The sequence below is a fragment of the Neovison vison genome, chromosome 3, assembly GCF_020171115.1.
Source record: "Neovison vison isolate M4711 chromosome 3, ASM_NN_V1, whole genome shotgun sequence".
Lineage (NCBI taxonomy): Eukaryota > Metazoa > Chordata > Mammalia > Carnivora > Mustelidae > Neogale > Neogale vison.
Genome location: NC_058093.1, coordinates 170,337,432 through 170,360,248, shown reverse-complemented (window position 1 = coordinate 170,360,248; position 22,817 = coordinate 170,337,432). Strand labels below are relative to the sequence as shown.

The 22,817-nt window shown below is 40.5% G+C and overlaps 1 protein-coding gene across 5 annotated transcripts in view; it reads right to left on the bottom strand.

Moving 5' to 3' along the window:
• OSBPL1A (oxysterol binding protein like 1A) overlaps nt 1–22,817 on the bottom strand; it is a 242,145-nt gene that overhangs the window by 14,085 nt on the left and 205,243 nt on the right. For all 5 annotated transcript variants that reach the window (XM_044243255.1, XM_044243256.1, XM_044243257.1 and 2 more), the window contains 4 exons: nt 17,827–17,902; nt 2,779–2,913; nt 1,699–1,796; nt 787–969 (listed from right to left, as the gene is read on the bottom strand). In XM_044243255.1, the coding sequence (XP_044099190.1) occupies nt 787–969; nt 1,699–1,796; nt 2,779–2,913; nt 17,827–17,902 (492 nt within the window). The remainder of the gene's footprint in view (nt 1–786; nt 970–1,698; nt 1,797–2,778; nt 2,914–17,826; nt 17,903–22,817) is intronic.

The window sequence follows — 22,817 nt, the reverse complement described above, 5'->3', positions numbered from 1 at the left end:
GCTCTCTGCTCATGCCCCATGCGGGGCTCGATCCCAGGACCCTGAGATTATGACCTGAGCCGAAGGCAGAGGCTTAACCCACTGAGTAGCTACCCAGGCGCACCCATCATTAAAATTTTGATAGGAATTACACTGAAACTGTAGATTGGATAGTATGGATATACCAATAGCATTAACTCTTGTAATCCATGAGCATGGAATTAAGAAAACAATCCCATTTATAATTGCATCAAAAAGAATAAAATACCTAGGAATAAATGTAGCTGAGGAAGTGAAAGACCTGTACACTGAAAACTGTAAGACATTAGTGAAAGAAATTGAAGAAGATGTAAATAAATGGAAAGATATTCCATGCTAATCTTTTTTTTTTCCTACTGCAAAAGAGGAGGACTTTCAAATTTACCTAATGTCTAAGATGGGCCAATTATTATTTCAATAATTCTGAAAGTGAATTCATTTTGAAAGACGTTAAAGAAAACATTGCCTTGATCTAAAGAAAGTGCCTCTTAAGACCTATCATGGAGTAACTGACTCCATTCTCACTTAAAATAGACACAAATACCATAGTCAAACAAACATCAAGCTCAATTTTTCATACATTCCTAAATTGATAAACAATGGCTACTGCAGCGCTTCCTAATTCTTTTACGGAAAGGTGGACAGTTTACGCTGTATAAAAGCTGTTTTTCTCCAGCTTTAGAGCAACACTGTTAAGTCTGTGTGCAGGTATATATATTTACGAGTAGGCATACATGAAAAGAGTTTAATGGCTAGATTTCAACTCACTCAAGGAGCTCCAAAGTGATGGTTCCTTTGGGTTCTGCTTCCACACTCTTGCCCCAGAACTTCAGTTTGGGGTAGATTGAGCCATGAAAGATGAAATCATTGTTTAATCCTTCAGCATGAAAAGCACTAATGGGTGGGTGATGGCTGACCTGCTCGGAGATGAGTCTGAAACCAAGGTCATCTCTTAAGATAAAAAAAAAAAAATAAAAAGAAGCAGCAGCATTATAATTAACTCTTGCCATGCAATGTGTACATTACTGTCAATTCAGTCAAAAGGTATTATAGTTTTAAACAGGTTCTAGCTACTTGAACATATCAAAGAATAGGTACATGAATTTGGGCAACCTGCAAGAATTGACAATATAAGCCATGCAAATTTAAAACTTATTCCATTGATATTTAGAAAGGGGAATCTAATGTGTCCCTGCCCTTTCAAACAGCTACAATACAAATGATATCAAGACTTATGCAGAGATGAAAAGGATTCAGCAAAGCTAAAGCCAAATGGATTCCCTAATTGTGGGTAAAGAAGCAGGCTACAGTAGGCATACAGCAGGCACAGAGAATTATACCTGTAGATGCATTCATTGCCTTTATGCCAACAGTCTAAATTTGTTAATATATATTAAATGGGTATTAAAAAAACTCCAATCATATTTTATGATCTACAGAAGGAGAAAAGAATCACTAATCCCACATGATCAGAAATCCCGAAATCCTTGTCGTAATGGTGCATTTCATATATGTGTCCATTTTACATAGTCTATAAAACAGAACAAACATCAAAACTATTAACTTGCTCCAGTAATGCAAAATGCTGGTAATGTTAAAAATATATACATTTTTTCCCTGTTCATTTCAAAAGCTATATAAATCATACAAAACCCATCTCAAAAAGTGAAAGATCTTTACCGAACTAATTCATAGGTCTCTCCCAGCAGCGGGTTGAAAGGCTTTCCCGTGCGCTCCCACTGAGAAGCAACAGCGGACACGGCAAATGCTGCTACACACTGTGGAACAGAGCATCAGGAGTTATAAATAGCCTAGCTTGCTCCCCATTCTTTTAGGACCGGAAATTTTGCTGAAGAGTGTAATTTACAAAATTATTTTGAGGAGCTTAGCTGTTTGGATTTTTAATACAGCTCTAGCAACTTAATATGCCAGTGTGGGCATTCAAAACGAGAATTACTAGTCATTCTGGGCCATATGGTTTTTATAACACCCTAAGGGTGCCACAAATTTTCCCAAGAACTTTTAAAAAACCCTCAAACCCCAAATCACTTTTAATTCTCTTAAAATTTCTAAAAAGTACAACATTTTTAGGATAGGAAAAATGAGACATAACTGAACATTGGTATCAAGTCTCATAAGGCTGGGAAAAGCTGACTGATAGAAAGAACAAGAAGATTCCCTTTAGAATGCCATGGCATTGCCTGAAGAAGAAGAGTGTGTCTATTCTGTTCCACATGTACCTGACCCATCCACACACACCACGGAAGCATCTTGTACCAAAAACAAAATTAAGAAGTGCAATTCCTTGTTGTCTTTTGATTTAACCTGTGACAGTGTGTATATTTCTTACATACATAAGCACATATCTGTATTTGTGTGTGTGTGTGTGTGTGTGTGTGTGTGTGTGTGTGTGTTCCTTTTTGGAAAACAGTCTAAGAACATCTGAAAAAAGAAAAATTAAGCTATTTCCCCCAACACCATACTATTTTCTAAAATGGAGACTCAGCTCACTAACATCCAGATTTGGTAATGGACCACCTTCTGCTTCTCTTGCAATTGTCACTGGTCTTTCCACTGTGGTGGCACTCTGGCTGGAGGATGGCAGGGGAGGGAACGCAGAGGACACTTCAAACACTCTCTGGGAAGCACATTTCCCAAACTCCCACTGGATTGAACACAAATTCTGTTTGTGTTTTTGGGGGTGGAGGTAGCAGAGAAGTCTCTTATCTCACGCCCTTTCAGTGCGTGTTTGACACATACCTGCATCCTTTCCACAGAATCGGAGAATGAACTGGCCTTGTGGATGAGGTATGTATGCTCCATGTATTCGGTGAGTCGCTGCAGGAAGCTCAGAGGCTCATTAAATATCACTGGCATGGTGATCTTGGACAGTTCCTATTTCACAAGAAAATGGAAACAGTGATGTCCCATAGACTTGGCAAACTTACCTGCTGCCATATTTACCTAACATGTTCCTGGGAAGGAAGTAACAGAAAACAGTAGCCCATGGCATTTAACTACTATCCATTCAATTTCACAAATCTTTCCAGAGCACCCAACAATATGGAGTATATTGTTCCAGGCATGGAAGGAAAACACATAGACTACCCAAACACTCTCCTTGACTTCGAGGAGCCCACAATCTGGTGAGCATTAGATGATGAGTAGTAATAAATCTGCCTTAGACAGAATTAGGAAATGGGATAGAAAGGTGAAGTGGACACAAAAAACAAAGATCTTCACAGTGAGCTAATGATTGGTGATATGCCATTTTTGTGCTAATTTTCCAAAAGAAATTTCAGACTGTTTTTGAACAACAGTGAGGTTTTCTGAGCACTCAGATCTACTATACTTTGTGGACTCGGTTCTAGAAGGCTAAAATGCATTTTATAGAACAGGTTTTAAATTCTATCTGCTAAAATGACACAATGACAACAGACTTCCAAATATAATGTAATGACTGGGGTGGGGGTGTGTCTCTGACTTGGATGTTCAACTCTGTTTACTCCATCCTGCCAGTAAACAGCTGCAACATTAGGTCTTTAAAGAATTCTAGAGGGATGCCTGAGTGACTCAGTGGGTTAAGCCACTGTCTTTGGCTCAGGTCATGACCGTGGGGTCCTGGGACTGAGTCCCACATCGGGCTCCTTGCTCACAAGGGAGCCTGCTTCTCTGCCTCTGCCTGCCTCTCTGCCTGCTTGTGTGTGCTGACAAATAAATAAATAAAATCTTTAAAAAAAAAATCACTAGGTAACAAATTTGTCTTGGTATTCTCTAGAATACTCTGCTGATCGTCCCAACATTCCACCTACCATTATTTATCTTTTGTTTGGAAATCAGGTCTTTCATAAAAAGTCTGGAAACCTATGTGGATCATGTGACCATTCCATAGGCTTGAATGCCACCTGTCTTACCTCTGACTTTTTAACCCCTCAACACCCACATTCTTACTGACCCGCACCATTAAAAATAATGTCACCTTCACAAAAATACAACTGGAGTGCAGAAGCTTATTCATTACCATAAAATACTGCAGAATAGACAGACATGTAGCAGCTCAATCTGATTAAATAGCAGGTTTCTATTTCTGGGGAGACCAGGAAGAATAAGAATCTAGAAAGAGATCAAGAAAAGAAGGCTGCAATATGTGTACTTTGAGATCTTAACTCCAGAACTGCACGGTTGTACCCAGGTCGGAAAACTGGGACTACCAGAGTTTATCTTATTGCAATGGCTCAGGCTCTCTTCCTTCTCTGAAAAAATACCTTCCCTGGTTATTTGCTTTAATAAAACAAGACAAAACAAAACACTAATAGAGGAACAGGTAACTCTAGGTATAAAATTTAACAAGAAGGAAATAAAAACATGAAAATGCTCCTTCCCCCAGAGACAAAGCAGATCAACAGTGTGGGATGCACTGCTATGTACTTGACACAGAGATACAATAAAAGTAGGGAACATCAATATCTACATTTTAACAATGGACAGACCATCCAGATAGACAATCAAAAGGGAAACAATGGACTTAAATACTATGTTAAACTAGACAGATCCCAGAGACATACACAGAACATTCATTTCACTGGATAGTAGCAAAATATACATTCTTTTCAAAGGCTCATGGAACATTCTCCAGAACAGATTATACACTAGGCACAAAATAAGTCTCAGTAAATTTAAGAAGATTCAGATGACATCAAGCAACGTTTCTCATCAAAAGAGTATGATATTAGAGATGAACTATAAGAGGGACATCTGGGTGACTCAGTCGGTTAAGCAGGTCATGATCCTGGGGTCGTGGGATTGAACCCAGCATCAGGCTACTTGCTCAGCAGGAAGCCTGCTTCTCCCTCTGCCTGCTGTTTCCCCTGTTTGTGCTCTGACAAATAAATAAGTAAAATCTTAAAAAAAAAAAAAAAAAAAGAAAAGAAATGAACAAGAAAATGGAAAAATATATGGAAAAATATACAAATGGAATGGAAGACAAATACAATGGAAAAATATACAAATACGTGAGATATAAAACACATTACAGAACAAATGGGTCAAAGAAGAATTAAAAGGGAAAAAAATCAATAAATATCTTGAGTGAGACCAATGAAAATGGAAATACAATATGCCAAAACTTGTGGGATGCAGCAGAAGCAATTCTGAGAGGGAATTTCATAGCAATAAATGCCTACATTAAGAAACAAGAAAGATCTCACATAAAAAGCCTAACCTTATACTTCAAGGAACTAGAAAAAGACAAACTAAGCCCAAAGTTACTGGAAGAAAGGACATAACAAAGATCAGAAGGGAAATGAATGAAATAGAGACTAAAAAGATAATAGAAAGGATCAATGAAACTAAGAGCTGGTTCTTTTGAAAAGATAAGTAGACAAACCTTTAACTAGACTCATCAAGAAAAAAGAGAAAAGACTCAAAATTATAAATGGAGAGACATTACAACTGATACCATAAAAATACAGAGGATCATATAGGCAAAACGGGTGAAGGAGAGTGGGAGACAGAGGCTTCCAGTTATAGAATGGGTAAGTCATGAGGGTAAAAGGTACAACAAAGGCAATATATCAATCTAATAGCACCATGAGAGATCATAGCTACATTTGCGGTGAGCATAGCATAATATAGACTTGCTGGATCATTATGTTGTGCACCTAAAACCAATGCGACACTGTGTATCAGCTACAGTTCAATTAAAAAAAAAAAATACATGGAAGGATGCCTGGGTGGCTCAGTCAGTTAAGCATCTAACTCTTGATTTCGGCTCAGGTTATGATTTCAGGGTCCTGAGACTGGGCCCCGCTCTGGGCTCCACACTTAGTCTGGAGTCTGCTTGAGATTCTCTCTCTCCTTCTTCCTCTGCAACTCCCCTCTACTTGTGCTCTTTCCTAAAATCAATCAATCAATCAATCAATCAATCTGTGAACCCCCCCCACACGGAAAAATAAAAAACTACTATGAGCAATTACATGCAACACAAATGAGAAAACTGAAAAGAAATTGATAAATTCGGGGCGCCTGGGTGGCTCAGTGGGTTAAGCCGCTGCCTTCGGCTCAGGTCATGATCTCAGGGTCCTGGGATCGAGTCCCACATTGGGCTCTCTGCTCAGCAGGGAGCCTGCTTCCCTCTCTCTCTCTGCCTGCCTCTCCATCTACTTGTGATTTCTCTCTGTCAAATACATAAATAAAAATCTTTAAAAAAAATAAAAATAAAAATAAAAGAAATTGATAAATTCCTAGAAATATGTAATCTATGAAGACTGAATCACAAATTAAGAGAAAATCTGAACAAATTATCCGTAAGGACATTGAAGCAGTAACCAAAAGCCTGCCAACAAACAAAAATCCAGGACCCCATGACTTCACTGGTAAATCCTGCCAGACTGTACTTCTCAAACTCTTTTTAAAAAAACTGAGGAAACACTTCCAAACACATTTCATGAAGGCAGCATTATCCCAATACCAAAACCAGAGAAGGACACCTCAATCAAAAGAAAATTGTAGAGCAGTATCTCTTATGAGATGCAAAAGACTTCAACAAAATATTAGCAAACCAAATGCAAAAGTACATTAAAAGGATCATATAGCATGATCATGTGGGATTTATTCCTGGGATGCAGGATGGTTCAACACCAAAAATTAATGTGATACACCATATTAACAAAATCAATGATTAAGATCATATGATCATCTCAATAGATGCCAACACTGCATGTGACAAAATTCCATATCCTTTCATGATAAAAACTCTCAACCAAGTGGGTAGAGAGGGACTACACCTCAACATAATAAAGGCCGTTTACAACAAGCCCATAGCTAACATCTCGCTTCCTAGGTAAACAGAATACAACAAAGAGCCCAGAAATAAATCCACACATATATGGATTCATTTTTGACAAAGGAGCCAAGAATATACAACGGAGAATAATTTCCTCAATACATGATGCTAGGAAAACTGGACAGCCACAGGCAAAAGAATGACACTAAATGACTATCCTACACCCTTCAGAAGAGTCAGCTCAAAATGGATTGAAGACTTTAACATAAGAACTGACACTATAAAACTAGATGAAAATATAAGGGGTAAACTTGTCATGGGTCTCATGATTTTTTTTTTTTAATCTGACACCAAAAGCAAAAGTAACAAAAGCAAAAACGAAAAACTGGGACTGTATCAAATGGAAAAACTTCTGCACAGCAAAGAAAATCATCACCAACATGAAATGGCAACCTACAGAATGGGAGAAAATATTTATAAATCATGTACCTGATAAGAGGGTAGTATCCAAGATATATATATATATGTATGTGTATGTATATATAATCTTCCAACTCAATAGAAAAAAGATGACGTTCAAATGGTCCACAGATACAAGAAAGGTTCCCAATATGACTACTCATCAGGGAAATGCAAATCAAAACTACAGTGACACGCCACATGACATCTGTTTTACGTTTATAAAAGAGATGAATGGCTGGCAATGATGCAGAGAAAAGGGATCTCTTATGCACTACTGGTGGGAGTGTAAAGTGGTACAGACACTATGGAAAGCAGAGTGGAGGTTCAAGAACTTAAAAATAGAACTGCCATATGACCCAGCAATTCCACTTCTGGATATTTACCCAAAGAAATGAAGACATCTGCACCCCCATGCTCATTAGAGCAGTATTTATAATAGCAAATATGGAAACAACTGAAGTGTCCAGCAAAAGATAAATGGATCGAGAAAATGTGATTACTGTGGTCAAGAAAATCACACACACACACAGGAATATTATTTGGCCTTACAAAAGACAATCTTGCCATTTGTGATAACACAGATGAACCTGGAGGTATGCTAAGTGAAATAAGTCAGACAGAAAGACCAATAACTCCATAATATCACTGATATGTGGAAAACAAAACAACAAAAACAAAATAAAAATATGAAAAAGGGCAAACCCCAGAAACACAGTAGGGAGGTGTGGGTAGGAAGTATCGGGAAAGGTTGGTAAAACAGTACAATCTTACAGTTATAAGATGACTAAGATCTGAAGGTCTAATATATAACATAGCAACTATAGTTGATTAACCCTGTTTTGCATAAACAAAATTTGGTAAGAGTAGAGAATTTATATGTTCTCACAGGAAAAAAAGTACCGAGGTGACTCACGTGTTAATTAACTCAAGGGGATCCTTTCACAATGTATACCATATCCAATCACCTTGATGTATACTTCCAATATCTTGCAATTTTGTCAGCTACCCCTCAAAGAAAATCTCTTCTCCAGCAAACTTACAGTACAGAATATGCATTAGAAATTAATTTTTTTCAGCAGATCTTTGAATCTTATTTAGCGTCTACCAGGTGCCAGACACAGTTTTAGGCACTGGGTTCAAAGACCTGGCAGGGCCAACCCCAACCTGGAATGCCCTGCTCTCATCCCTCAACTCTCGTACATCCTACCAGTATTTCAAGGCCCAGCCCAAGTCTCTCCCCTTCAACCGTTCTAGGGCTCATTGATTTCTCGCTTCCCCCAGCTCCCGGAGGACCAGACCGTAGATCTCACCATTTAGCCCTTGATCGCGTGGGAGACTTCCTGCTGCTGTGTCTGCTCGTCTTGCTAACTCTGCAGTAATACAGTTCCTGGGGGGAGGAGAGTGCCTCAGACGCCACGCCCTGCCGAAGCCCCTACCCCACACGCTGCTCTGCAGTCCCCTATTGTTGGCCAACACCGACCGCATGCCTAGGCGTTTATCACAATGTGCTATAGGCTTTCCTGACTCCTTCACTGGGATACAAGCTCCTTGAAGTCAAACTCTCTTTTTAATGATGCACAACAGTTCACATGGCAAAATGTGAGAAAAGGGAGGTTACAAAGCAACATGTTCACCAGTAGGTTTTATAGACCTAGAAACAAATGCCAGAGGGTCACAGCACCAACTAGTTAACAGCTGTTACCTTGAGGAGTAGGCAGTACAGGGGATCTGAATTACTTCTTTACGCTTTTCTGTGTTCTCTAAGTTTCCTACAATGGACACACATTGCTCTTTTAATCAGCAGTCAAGCAGATTTATTTCAAAGTCTAATACTTTCAGCCTGGCAAAAGGAGGCGAACAAGCTTGCGCTGTGGCAACTGGGACCGCCTTACAACACACACGCTGACCTGCTAGTTATAAAATGCACAAGAGAGAAACGAGATCTAAGCAGCAGAAGGGAAAAAGAGCAACAAAATCTGCTCAGGTTAGTCCAGTCCTAAGTGGTGACACAAAAGCGGTTTGAAGAGTGAGTCCTGAACAGAAAGCAGCATGGTGGCTGCGGGGGGGCGGGGGAGCTACAGGTGACACTGGTATGAAGTGTCCCTTCTGGAAAGGCTGGCTGGTTGGTGGGGACAGCTGCACAACAGAGTGAAGGCACGAACTCCACTCAGAATGCTCAGAAATGGTTAAAATGGTACATTTTATGAATGTGCTCTGAGAACAAAGGCCCCTTGCTACCTCATGCTTGTGTCACCCCGATTAAGTCCCTCACCTCTCCCCAGATAGGCACTTCATTGTGTGCCTCACAGGGTTTGTAAAGGTTAATTCATATACGACACTTAGAAGAGCAGCAGGTGTACAGTAAGTGAGCAATAAACGTTAGCTATTATCATTAAGAACACATGTGAGGACGCCGGGTCCTCCTCCAAGATGCATAGGGGCAAGGGGGCCACAAAGAGTAGGATACTTCGCCCTGTCACCTGGGACACTGAGCTGTAGAAAAGCTACTCAGAAGGCAGTATGGCTTCCAAGTTTTGTTTTGTTTTGTTTTTTTAAAGATTTTATTTATTTTAGAAATAGTGCACGTGAGCAGGGGGAAGGACAGAAGGAAAGGGAGAGACTCTTAAGCTGACTCCATGACCAGAGCAGAGTCCCACACAGGGCTCGATCTCACGACCCTGAGATCACGACCTGAGCCGAAATCAAGAGTCAGAGGCTTAACGGACTGAGCCACCCAGGTGCATCCTGTCTTCTGAGTCCTGGTTTTCGAGGGGGAGGGAGTGAAGGAGAGGACACCTCCCGGAGCTCCAGCCAGGACGGACGGCTGCAGTCCTGTGGGAAGGTTCTGCTGGCTGCTGCTCCATCCAGTCACCAAGAAGACAGGGTTCACCAGGGGGACGACTCGAGCCCTCTCCTTCGACGAGTGTGTGACCCACACGGTGCTGTTCATGCGCTCTACGTTTCACTCTATCATGTACAACAGCAGGATGAGACTTCATTACAGGAAGTTACAACTTTATTGCTAAGCTGGATTCTGCATGTTTTTTTAAACCCCAAACAGCGTTAGAAGGACAAAATACTCCCTGAGGCAGATGTGTTCGAGGCGACAGCATGTTTGCCTGTGCCACGTTACAGAAGATCAGATGAGAATCCTGGCCTAGGGGCTTAATCTGTCATCTCGAAAGCAACACTAGGTGCGCTGCATCTCTTCACATATATCCTCCCAGGGAAAATACCCAGGCAAGGATGGGATGGGCAAGGGCCTGCTGGCCGCTGGCTGCTCAACACAGCTGGCCGGACTTCACAGGAATTAGCGAGCAAATGAGAGAAGGCGAGCTACAGACCGGAGACTGAGGCACAAGGGACATGGTTTATCATCAATTCAATGGGTGGATTATTTTCAATCATTTGAAAAACTCCTAAAATTCTTAAATAAACTTCTTTAAATCCAGTGTTGCAATCCAGAATGACTTCAGCACCTTCTTCCTACTTCTTTTAATAACTCAGAATGTATGCATTTAAGGAACCAAAAAGGGCCAACATCTGGGCCCAACTAACAGAGGAGTACGAAGGAAAGAAAAAGACCCTGGAGAACATATACACATAAATCCAGTCCAAGATAATACCCTCACCCCCTCAGAAGAGTATAAAAAGCTATTTTAAAATATAGCAATGGACATATAACTTTATTGGTTCTACTAGTAAAATTATTTTAAGGTAACCTTACATTAATTTTAATTGTTAAAATCTACAGTTCCCTAGATATGTAATAAAAAATTCAAGTGACGCAAACTATATTTTGTTCTGTCTTGGAAATTTTTACTTCCCATATAATAGTCTGGTATTGGACCCTCTCAATACTGTATACAACTAATTAGTACTGTGTAGATTCCAACAATAGGAAAAGAAACAACACACAATATGAGGGTCAAGTTTCAGGAAGAAACATTAGCTAGACTACTTTTATCACTGGGAGCATCAGTGAGCTGGAAAAATTAAATATTTATGCCAGGCAGTTCCACCCTGTGACCCAGCTAAAAACAAAGTTTAAATTTATCCATGCAAATTAATAGCAACCAATGATGAAACTGAAGAAACTCTTAATTGCAATTTCTCATCAGCTGACAAACTGAGAATTAAAAAAAAAAAAAAAAAAAAAAAAAGAAGGAGAGAGAAGGAGGCTTCATCACGTAAGCACTACTTAAACAACCTGAAGGCAAGGCCAAGTTTGATTCCAACTAAAATGGAAAACATTATACGTACATAAAGTCTAACACTGTAACAACCAAATGTGCAAATATTTAAGACCTGGGTTACCCAGAGAAACTTAATTTAGGTCTTAGGCTAAATCTATCTCCTCATTTGCCCAAGTGGCCAGCTTGCAGGCAGAGTCCTCACCCAGGAGTGTGACCCGAGCATTAAGTGGGTTTCTAGACTCTTCAGTGATGGTCAAGTGCTAGCTGCAGTCCTAGCTCTGTTCCTTGGATGTGCCTTCTGCAAGACGAAGCTGGCACTGGATCTTTCCTTCACACCACCCCCCCACAGACCTCCTATAGCTACAAGGGGTACAAAAATTCACCTTGGAGGGTCAAAGGTCTCTTTCACATCTGCTGCTGCTCAGTCCCCTCCCTCCTTAAGATGCCTACCATCTACTAGGCTATCTTGCATGAGAGGTTCTTGCTGTCTGAATACCACCGATTAGCCCAAAGCAGTCACACGAAGAACCCACAAGAGAGTTCCCTTGGGACTATCTGGATGAGTGGTCTGGAAAAAGCCTGCTGCCCTCATACCTTCCACTGCTGCTTACAGCACTGTTCCTCAACTCTCACAGACCAGGCCAATGGGAACGCAACAGGGGAACGAGTGGAAGATAACACAGCCAGAAATGAAGGAACTATGAGGCAGGAAACGGATGTGTCTTAGTGTATGAACTGAACCACACTCTGTGGACCTTGGTGCAAACCAATGGTAAAAACAAAGAAAAGCTATGAGGAAAGCTATGAGGAGAAAGACAAACAGAAAGATATTCCTTTCCCATTCTTCCTGTCTAGTAGCTGAGTCTTTGCAGACTTGGATGGACAGCCACTATGCAGGAATGTGGAAGGACGACAGACGCACTGGCTGAAGCTGGAAATGATCTCTGTCTTCACGCTGTATTCCCTAGAGGTGAAGTCACAGAGACTGTCCCTTAGCCACATGGGCCACATGCTTAAAGGAAGTCCATTTCCAGCTGCTCAGCCTCCATAGGCACCCTTACCTACCGGTGGCAGGGTCAAGCAGACGTCTGCACTGGATGTCATGCTGTTTCTCTTTTTCCACTTCCCCTTTTCCAACTACCCTTCTGCGATGAGGGGTGGGGGAGGACACCTCCCACCACCCTGAATCATAGTATAGGATTCTTGCCCTGAAATGTAAAACTCTGCAGGGCGCCAAACGAAGGTGAGGGTTAGAAGTACAGTACTGGGGTCAGGGAAGCCACTTTTAACGGAGGCCCCATTAGTCTGAATTTGGGCTCCATGACTTTTTTCTGTTTCAGTTAAGACAAAGACCTGACATCAGAAATGGGGCCTTCTAGCCATTTCTCCCATATTGGGGTATTCTGACTTCAGATCATTGCAAAATGAGGTGGTAAAGATGCCAGGTTTTGTTTAACTGCTTTGCTGTTTCTGATCCAGGTCTCTCAAGGCAGTGTTAACAATGCACCAGTTGCGGCAATGCTCCAGATTGTATCTAGGTCGGTATTGATCTTAGATTTAGAATTCAAGAGTAGGACAGCTGTCGCAGTGACATATACTAACATATTTATCTGACCCCCAAAATAACATCACATTCCTGACAGCTGACCTGGGCTGTGTCCGAGCGCAGTCTGGCTCCATAGATTCACAAGCTGAATCTATGGCTTTGAGGGAAAGCTGCTTCTTTACAGCTCATGCTAAGATGAAAGTTATTATATTGACACAGGTATTTCAGTGAAAAATATTTCCATGTTCTCAGCCCCTTCACACTGTTACAAAGTGTATGTGAGTGAGAGGAAAGAGCTATATGAAGCAGAATTACGGGCCCTCAGAAAGCTGCTCTGGCTACATTTCCCAAAGACCAAGACACCTAGGATGTCAGAGGAAGCTAACAAGGTGTTTCATAAGTTAAAGTTTTCCAAATTTTTGTTTGCAGTGACACTGAAGACGTCCTAATTGAGTTGTCAACTTACGGATCATAAAAAAAAATCTTTGATAATACAATGCTATCTGAATTTTGGTACACAGTTGGGAAAGGGTCAAAGAACTGAAGGATATTGCTAGATGCTCAAAAAAAAAAAAAAAACCACCAAACTCCTACTCCCATCTGTCTATTAATATGAGCAAGGTTTCTTAATCCTTAAATCTATTAAAAAATAATAATCATTACCAAAAATCCTCTTACAATCTAACAATAGGAGACATTCTTTGATATCTAAACCCAACTGAAAAAATTTCATTTTATGAGTAACATTTTATCTTCTATATTAATATTTTCATAAATTTGGCAATGCCTGTTATTTTGATCACTCATATATTAATACTTGAAAGAATAACTTGATGCAGAGAAACTTTCATTATTAATATGGGATATATGCTATCAAATTTTTATTTTTGTATGTACTTTTATGATAGCAAAGTATGATAGAGTAATCAATAAAAGACCTTCAAAGATAAAAAAATTAAGAATAATATTCCGTAAGAAATATGAAATGGAAATATGAATTAAAGGAGCAAATGGAACTATAATATAAACTTTTCAACTCTTAAGGAATAGCTTGCTCTTGCATTCAAGCCTCTACGGTATTTGATTCTACTAGACAATATTTAAAAGAGTGATGTAACATTTTTAAAGGTCAGTTTTTATAAATACATCAGGACTTTTTCATCTCTGATAATAATCCAAATATTAAAATTCTAGGACTCCAGGACATTTAACAAACACATGGTTGGCACCCGCAAACCCATGAGCACAGATCCCTACTCCACTTTTGCCCTATATACCCCACTTGCCTCACCCTGGTGCCAGCCCTGGTTCCAAAAGTCACTAAGTGTGAACACTGTGACCTAACTTCTGGGTGAGTCCCACTGAGGAACCCTAAAGGAAGGGGAGAGAAGAGGAGGAAGAAAACAAGGAAAGCACAAGACAATAGGATTATGAGATTAGAACCCTCCAACAAAAGGACAATGGGAATAAGGAAGTAAGACTTCAAACTAACCAGTATCAGAACTGATTCTGAGCTGGGAACCGAGTATCAGTTATGTAAAGTATTCATTTCATGTAGTATAATCCAGCAGTTGGTAACATAATCCTGCCCAAAACAGACTGGAAGAATAAGGAAGGATGTCAATTAGTTTGGAAATCTAAGTCTCTATGTTCTTTTCAGAAAGAAGCAAAGCAAACTGTGTGCGTCTCTGGAAGTGGAGGATGGGGTCAAAGTGACCTGGGCTGGGGAAGGGGCTACAGGGCATGGCGGTCCAGGATGGTAAAGGTCTGGAGAAGATACTCTGACCTTCTTCCTGATGAAGACAAATTATACCTAGACAATACCTAACAGATAAGCATCTCTCACAAGTTCATAAAAGCCAGGTATTTTTTTGTTTTGTTTTAAAGTTTTTAATTTTTATATAATCTCTACACCCAAAGTGGGGCCTGAACTCACAACCCGAGATCAAAGTTGCATGCTCCACCAACTGAGCCAGCCTGGAGCCCTGAAACCATGTCCTGTGAATAACGACACTATACCACCATAAGGGGCATTCTTTTTTTAAAAAGTTGGGACTGGACCCTAGTTCAGCGTAGAACTGTGGATGTTCACACTCTCTACTCTCATCTGGTATGCTCCTCAATTTACATAGACATCATGAAACACTCTGGTTTGACACCAAATATCCTCCGCTACTTTTAAGACTTATTGTTATAAAACTGAGAAACTGGGACTGTGAAGCTTTGGGGAAGAGCTGGCTGAAAGAAATGTGCATGGTTTTTGTAACTGAGATTTACCCACAGAGTAAGGAACTAAAGTGAATGGATTAAGCGTAACAGAATCACAGAAATGCAATGCAGGATTAAAAAAAAAAAGTCTTCATTTTGACTTCAGTGCAATAAAGGCTACAGACATTACATTTTTTTTAAGTTTTGGACTATTTTCTTTTGGAAGATAGAAGGAAGCTGATGTTGGAGGAGTCAATATGAAAAATTACTTTTTAAAAATTCAGTCTAGGGGCGACTGGGTGGCTCAGTCTGACTGAGTCATGACTGCCTTCGTCTCAGGTCATGATCCCAGGGTCCTGGGATCGAGCCCCACAATGGGCTCTCTGCTCGGTGGGGAGCCTGCTTCCTCCTCTCTCTCTGCCTGCCTCTCTGCCTACCTGTGATCTCTGTCTGTCAAATAAATAAATAAAACCTTAAAAAAAATTTAGTCTAGCAATGATATCTGCATTTCTCTTTCAAGATACACAGTACTTTAAATCTATTGTTGGCCAACACTTAACACCTTTTGATTGTTTCTATTGCCTGTGAGAGGGGGATCCTACGACAGTGCCCAAAGAACAGCATTTCCAAATGCTAATTTCCTTTCAATCCACATTAATAAATGTTCCTCTAAGAACGGTTATCTTATAAACTCAACAGAGACTGTTCATTTACAAGTAGTTCTACACCTAAAAAATAAAAGTAAAACCATTCTTCCAGAGAAACAGGAGTATCTTTCAAAGTGTGACAGGTAGGAGCCAACAAAACATTATGTCCTATCTTTTAAAAGAATGCTTATTCTCTAGCTGGACAGAATGCTTGCTTTAGATATAAACTAGACAAATGCTGGTCACTAGCCTGAACAAACTCATGACCTCAACCACTAAATCTGACACTTGAGAGACAGGAGATGGCAGCAGACAGACTGAAGTAAGACAAATATAGAAAACTGTATTTTCCACGATGTCCAAAAAGACTCAACCACGCCCGAAGTTTGCATACAAATTCTGTTGATCAAATAGTCTTTGACAGATGTGGCACCCATTCTACAGGGAGGGTTTCATCCATTAGAGACTGTGTAATCAATACAGTGAGCTGGAATCAGCATTAATTTAATGTAATGGGAAATATGATGACTATTTTTATGATGAACATTCCTTTTGTGAACCTGGTTTTAAACACACACCTATATGCCTATTTGTATACTAAATCATAATGGTAAATATGTTTACTAAGGGTTTGAGAAAAAATGACTCTATAGAATACAAATATTAATTTTTTGCCTGGAAAATTTCAGATCCAAAGACAGTAGTATGTGTAACATCTTACTTGAGAATATATACATTTGGTTTGTCCTGATGAATCTTAATATAATCAAAATAGGATTAGAGGAAGGTGCTCTGATTCTCAAATGGGATTAACTGCTGCTAATAATATTGAGCATTATGCTAAACCAGGGACTTCCTAGATAATTTACATAAATTATATTATTTATCTCTCAATACACCTAGTAGGTACAAATGAGTCTCCTGACTTTACACAGGAGGAAACCCGATCAGGAGTGGTAAGGTGGCTTCCCCCGGATCTCAGACAGGAAGCAGCAAGGCTGGGATAAATCCCATTATCTGGCTGTAGAGCTTAGCTGAATTACTCTCTACAGAGCAGAATCAGAAAATACTTGTTTAAAATGAATGTTTCTGGGATTAGCTCCTTGGAAGTCACATTTGGAAAGCCTCAGATGAGAGGACCCCATGCAGAGAACAGGGACCTTAGAAAAATGCCCAAGCAGGCACATCAAAAGCTGCAAGGATTTCAAGCACCAGAATGAAAACAAAGTGAATATACTTCTTGGTGCAGGGAAAATTCTTGGAGGACTCCCAGAATGCACATTAAATTTGCAAAATTACAAAAAGGAATGTCCAGGTAGATTCTCTAGCAGCTTAGGACTTGCCTGTTTTAAAGTTTTTATCATTCTAGTTGGTCAAAGGTCGTGCTGGAAGAATTAAGATAATTTTACTCGGAATTCTGGCCTAACTGAGGTCAGGATGGTTCTGTGAACCACTGTTTTAAAGAGAATCTAAGGATTTATGGAATAGTAAATTTTGCCATCTGCCGCTCTCCCCCCAAATCAAATCAACCTGCACAGCTAAGGAGAGACACACTCCAAGTATCTAATACATCACACTTAAAATTCAAAGTACAAAACAATAAGCTCATGCAAAGAAGTGTGCATGAAATTACTACTTCTACACATTGGCGAATCTGTGCTCTCTGAGAGAATTTCTGGGTAATTTTATAGGGAAATAGAAATGTTGTATTACAACAGGAAAAGAGCATTTTCTTTATTTTTTTTCAGAGTGAAAACTCCCATTAATGCCATTTATGCAATGGCATAAAGAGTGGTTCAAATTCTGTCAGGCAGACCTAAGACTTTTTCTAATTTCTGATTCTCACATTTCCATAAACTTTGTTGTACATCACATTTATGCCAACATGAAGATTCCCTTCCAAAGGATATGCAGGGAAACCTATATCTACTTGATGTTATATTATAAAATTGAGAGTTCATTTACCATTCCAATACATTTTCTCAGGATGCTCCAGATGCTGAAGTCATTTCTGGAAAACATAGGAGAAGGCAAGCTTGTTCTGAAAGAAGAAAAGAAAAATAAACAGTTAATTTTAGTGCCATTGGCACTAGGAAGGAAAAGCTCTTGTCATTAATATGAACATAACAGGCACATGGGTATAGATGCTGTAAAAATGTGGTTGGTTATGGACAGATGGGGTCCGTCTGGGGTTGTAGCCCTGATCTCTGCTATGCTGGTCCTTGTGAATTGTCACAGCAGATCCACTGGCCCTGTCCTCAGTGTTATTCTGATCCTGGTGATCCCAGCTCCTCCCATTAGGTGTCCAGCTGTGTGCACCCCCTCAGAGGTCCGTGTTCCTTCCGTGCGCTGGCACACTGAAGATAACTGTCGTTGGGTTCACGACACACCTACCCTATCTTGATACTTCATATATTATTTTACTCTAGCTGCTAAACAATGTAAACAATATGCCATCACAGGGCTTAGTTTAAGGTTTTTAAGAAATTAAGTGGAAAAAAGCAAATGAACTCCAAAGCCAAAGCCAAATTTAGGCCTGGCATTATACATTAGTACTTCCCCAAAGATGTTGACATTGAACAAAATTTAGCATATACAGAAGGAGCATTTTCAAAGCCCTTGCATGGGTTTGGAGGCAAAGAGAAGGATGGTGGATGTCCATGGCAAAGGGTCTGTGGCCTGGTTAGGAACCTGTCAGGGGCGCAGGCATCCTGAAGTCAGGCCTGGCTGGCCAGAACCGCCCCACTTTCACAAATCACAATGACAGCACTACCAAGGGGAGCAGGGAGAGGTGCCCAGACCAACCTTCTGAAACGCTGTTAAGATAGTACATTCTTTCTGGTTATCTTACCTTATGGCAAGGGATGCTGGCTTAGTAGTTGCCACTTAAAACATACCTCTGTAACTAAGAATACTAAAGAATATAGTAAGCAAAATAATTACCTTCTAAAGAATAATTATTCTGTAAACTAAATTAATTTGAATTGTGGAAGTTAATATAATTTTAAAATAAATAATATTTTAAAATCCTCCAGGGTAAAAGTCTTCTGCTAATCTTTTTCTTTTTTAGAAACACATACTGCTCATTTGGCAGATCTGTCATCGAACCAGTCTGCTGGGTAAGTAGCCACAGATGGTATTTAAATCACATTCTCCACAATCCAGGACTGTGAATCCCTGTGACATGAACACAGGAACCAAGGGACAGATTCCCTGCCATTATGTACCATTCACATGTACAATGCTGTTTTACAGATGTGTATTTGGCCCCTGAATAACACAGGGTTTGAACTGCACCAGTCCATTTGTATGTGGGTTTTTATACACAGCACAGTACTATAAATGTATTTTCTCTTCCTTATGATTTTCTAAATAACATTTTGTTTTAGCTCACTGTATTGTAAGATATTATACATAATACGTATGACACACAAAATATGTGTTAATTGATGGTTTTATGTTATCGGTAAGGCTTCCCAGCAATAGTAGGTTGTTAGGAAGTTAAGTTTTTGAGAGGTCAAAAATTACACATGGGTTTTTGACTCCCTGGGAGGTATCGTGCTCAGGGGTCAACCATATTTTCTAGCCTTTGGCTATGAAAAAGTCAGCCAGAAATGGAAGAGATGCTAAAATCTTTGTGAAGATGGAATGAGGGCTTGTAATTCCTCCCAACCAATGGTTACGTTGAGTGTACAGGTATGTATTACTATTTGATTAAAGGCAAGAAGAATAAGAAATATTCTGGAAGCAAGAAGATAAAAGACATCCAAGGCTTTTTTTTTTTTTTTTTTTTAATTTTCAATTTTGAAATCATTACAGGACCTCCAGCCAAGAATCCCACCTGGGAATATTCCGCATTCATTTTACCCACATATCTCATTATGATGTTTTAGGAAACTGCAGTAGTTCCTCATTCACCTGGAGGTCAGGTTATCTGCAATGTTATCTATTCTAGAGCACAACCAGAAAGCAGAGGTAAAAGGGATTGCGGGAACAGGCCATCACAAAGCCCAGGTATTTTTCTAGTGTAAAACACATAGAAGCAAACTCCTTCAGATCACATCCTGTGCCATAAGCTGATCAAAGGCAGCAAGAGAAACACTGGCCTTCAGGACAAGTACACAATGTGGAAGTTGTAGCACAGTAAAAGACCATAGGGTTGTTGACTGTAATCTGAGTCAAGAGCACAATGAGGCTGCCAAAAAGGCAGGTGCAATCTCAGACTGCCAAAAGAACAGTAGCTAGAACATTCCTAAGGACAACTCTGCAATGATCTGACCAGAGCCAGGATTCAGCTCCATGTGCCACTTTTAAAAGGAACCTTAACACTTCCACTCAGGAAGAATTATCAGCGGCTAGGCAAAGGTGTCCGGAAAACATTCCTTACAAGCAATGGATGAAGGCAAAGTGCATTCCAGAGAAACAAAAGATACTGGAGGTCTGGGAAACAGTAGGCATGACTGAGGTCTTACGGTTTTAGAGGAAAGGGCCAAGAGTAAGAGCGGCCCCACGCCCCACCCTCCCAACAAGAGCCTTCCATATGCACCTTTGACCGCTTCCGTATTCTTCACAGCACTGATCAACACGTGCCATATCACTGTAGACTCCTGAATATTAACTGCATCCCCCAAAATGTTATGCACACTCCCAGAGAACTCATGTTTCATCCACTGCTTATCCCTGTTGCCTAACAAAAAGGAGGAGTTTAAGTAATTGTTGAATGAACTCTAGAATGTATAAGGCCTGTTAGCATGCATTAGCTTTTTCATAAAGAACTTGGTTTTGGGCACCTGGGTGGCTCAGTGGGTTAAGGCCTCTGCTTTCCACTAGGGTAGTTATCTCCCAGGGTACTGGGATCAAGTCCCGCCTCAGGCTTTCGGCTCAGTAGGGCGCCTGCATCTTCCCGCCCTCCCGTGCCCCCCCACCACGTGTGATCTCTGTCAAATAAAAAAATTTGTCAAATAAATAAAATCTTAAAAAAAAAAAAAAAGAAGAACTTGGTTTAATCTATACTACACAAACGATGAGGACTAGAACCACTGGTGGAAGTTAGAGGATGCTGATATAAAAGTCTGTCTGACAGTTATAATACAGAATACAAAAATGATAAAGAAGAGATTCTTATTAGGTAAAGGTTTCTAACAGAGGCTGAATGACCCCCTTCTGTCATGGCCCAAAAAGGCACTCCTGCACTGGGTGGGAAGCTGATTTAGAAGAGCTAGGCCAGGGATGTCACTAAACATCCTCTAGGGAACAAGATGAACGCCCACACAAAGAGTTATCAGCTTTAAATATTAGTGGGGCCAAAGTTGAAAAACCTCCCACAGAAATATGAAAGCTTTATATACAAGTTTAAAATTTGCAGGGCTACATTAAAAAAGATAAATTCATTTTCATAATAAATTTTATTTGGGAGTGATGTCAGTATCATGGTGCTGTGAGTCATTCCTCTTCTGTTCCCTCTGTTTTACAACTAACTGGACATACATACCCCGGAAGGGGGAAAAGCAACAACAAGAAAAAAATGACAAAGCGCCTCTGCACTGCGTTGGTACCAGGATGCCCAAGAAATGCCTCCATCTGTGTTCCCTAAAGTGGGTGGACCAGACCGTGGAAGAGGCGGGGGAGCTGGCAGGGGTGGCCAGGGATGGCAGCGAAGGCAGCGGCTGGGCCTGCAGTGAGCCAGCACAACCTTTCCGGGAGAGGAGGTAGCGAGTGGGGGGTGGTCTGCCTGACAACAGGCGCTGTAGCTGGAGGGAGCAGGTTCCCTAAGAAAAGACCCCAGTGGCTGGAGGGAGGGAAGGAAAGGGAAGTAGGCAAAGAGAACTGAAGGAAAGCATCTCCTTCTCTATGCCCCAAGAGGCAAGAGGCAAAAGGCTGGCCCACAAACCTCTGGAACCCTTCCCACTTGAAGATCCCCCCACCTGGCCATTGGTACACCCAAAGCCCCAAGTGCTAAGTATATACCTCCCCCCATTTTGCCACTCCTATGCTTTTTTCATGCTCCCAACCCTTAGCAGGAAGTCAGTGCTGGGAACAAAAATCAAAAAGTTGTGCTATAGCCCCATCTTCTGGAAAACAAAAGGAAACCGCACCTCCCCCCCCATCTACCAACCTGCTGAACTGTTAGAATCAAAGTAAACAAAGCCTTGGCTAAATAAGAAGTGTTCACGACTTCAAATGTGGAGGCGGGGGCATGTCTCATCAAACACCGTGAAAAATCACTAGAATATGGTATTATAAAAAATAATTCCAGCAATGGAACCCAAAGATATGGAATATTACAATCTAACTGGTAATTTAAAATAGCAGCTATGATGAAATTCAAAGAACTTAAAGAAAACTCCAAATGGCAATATGGTGATCACAGGAATCAAATTAACAAATCTAAGTGCTTTACCAGAGAGACTGAAATTCTAAAATAGAAATAAATTCTGGAGCTGAAGAACTCAATAAATGGGATGAAAAATGCATTAGAATGTGCTGGAAATGCAGCTGATCATATGGAAGAGAGGATTAGCAAGGTTGAGAACAGAAATATAGAAATGATTCAGGTGGAAGAGACAGAAGAATTTAAAAAAGTGAAAATAACCTATGAGAACTATCTGACTCCATCAGAAATGCCAATAAGAGAATAATGGGTATCTTAGAAGGGAAGAGAGAGAAGGAAGCAGAGAGTGCATTTAAATAATAGGTGAGAACTTCCCAAACCTGAGGAAGCAACTGGATATATAAGTCCATGAAGCTAACAGAACACCTTTTTGTCCTCAAAAGGACCTTCTCCAAGATACATTATATTAACATTGTCAAAAGTCAGTAATAGGGGTGCTTGGATGGCTCAATCAGTTGGGTGTCTGACTTTGGCTCAGGTCATGATCCCAAAGTCCTGGGATTGAGCCCTGCATCTGGCTCCCTGCTCCACAGAGAGCCTGCTTCTCCCTCCCCCTCTGCCTGCC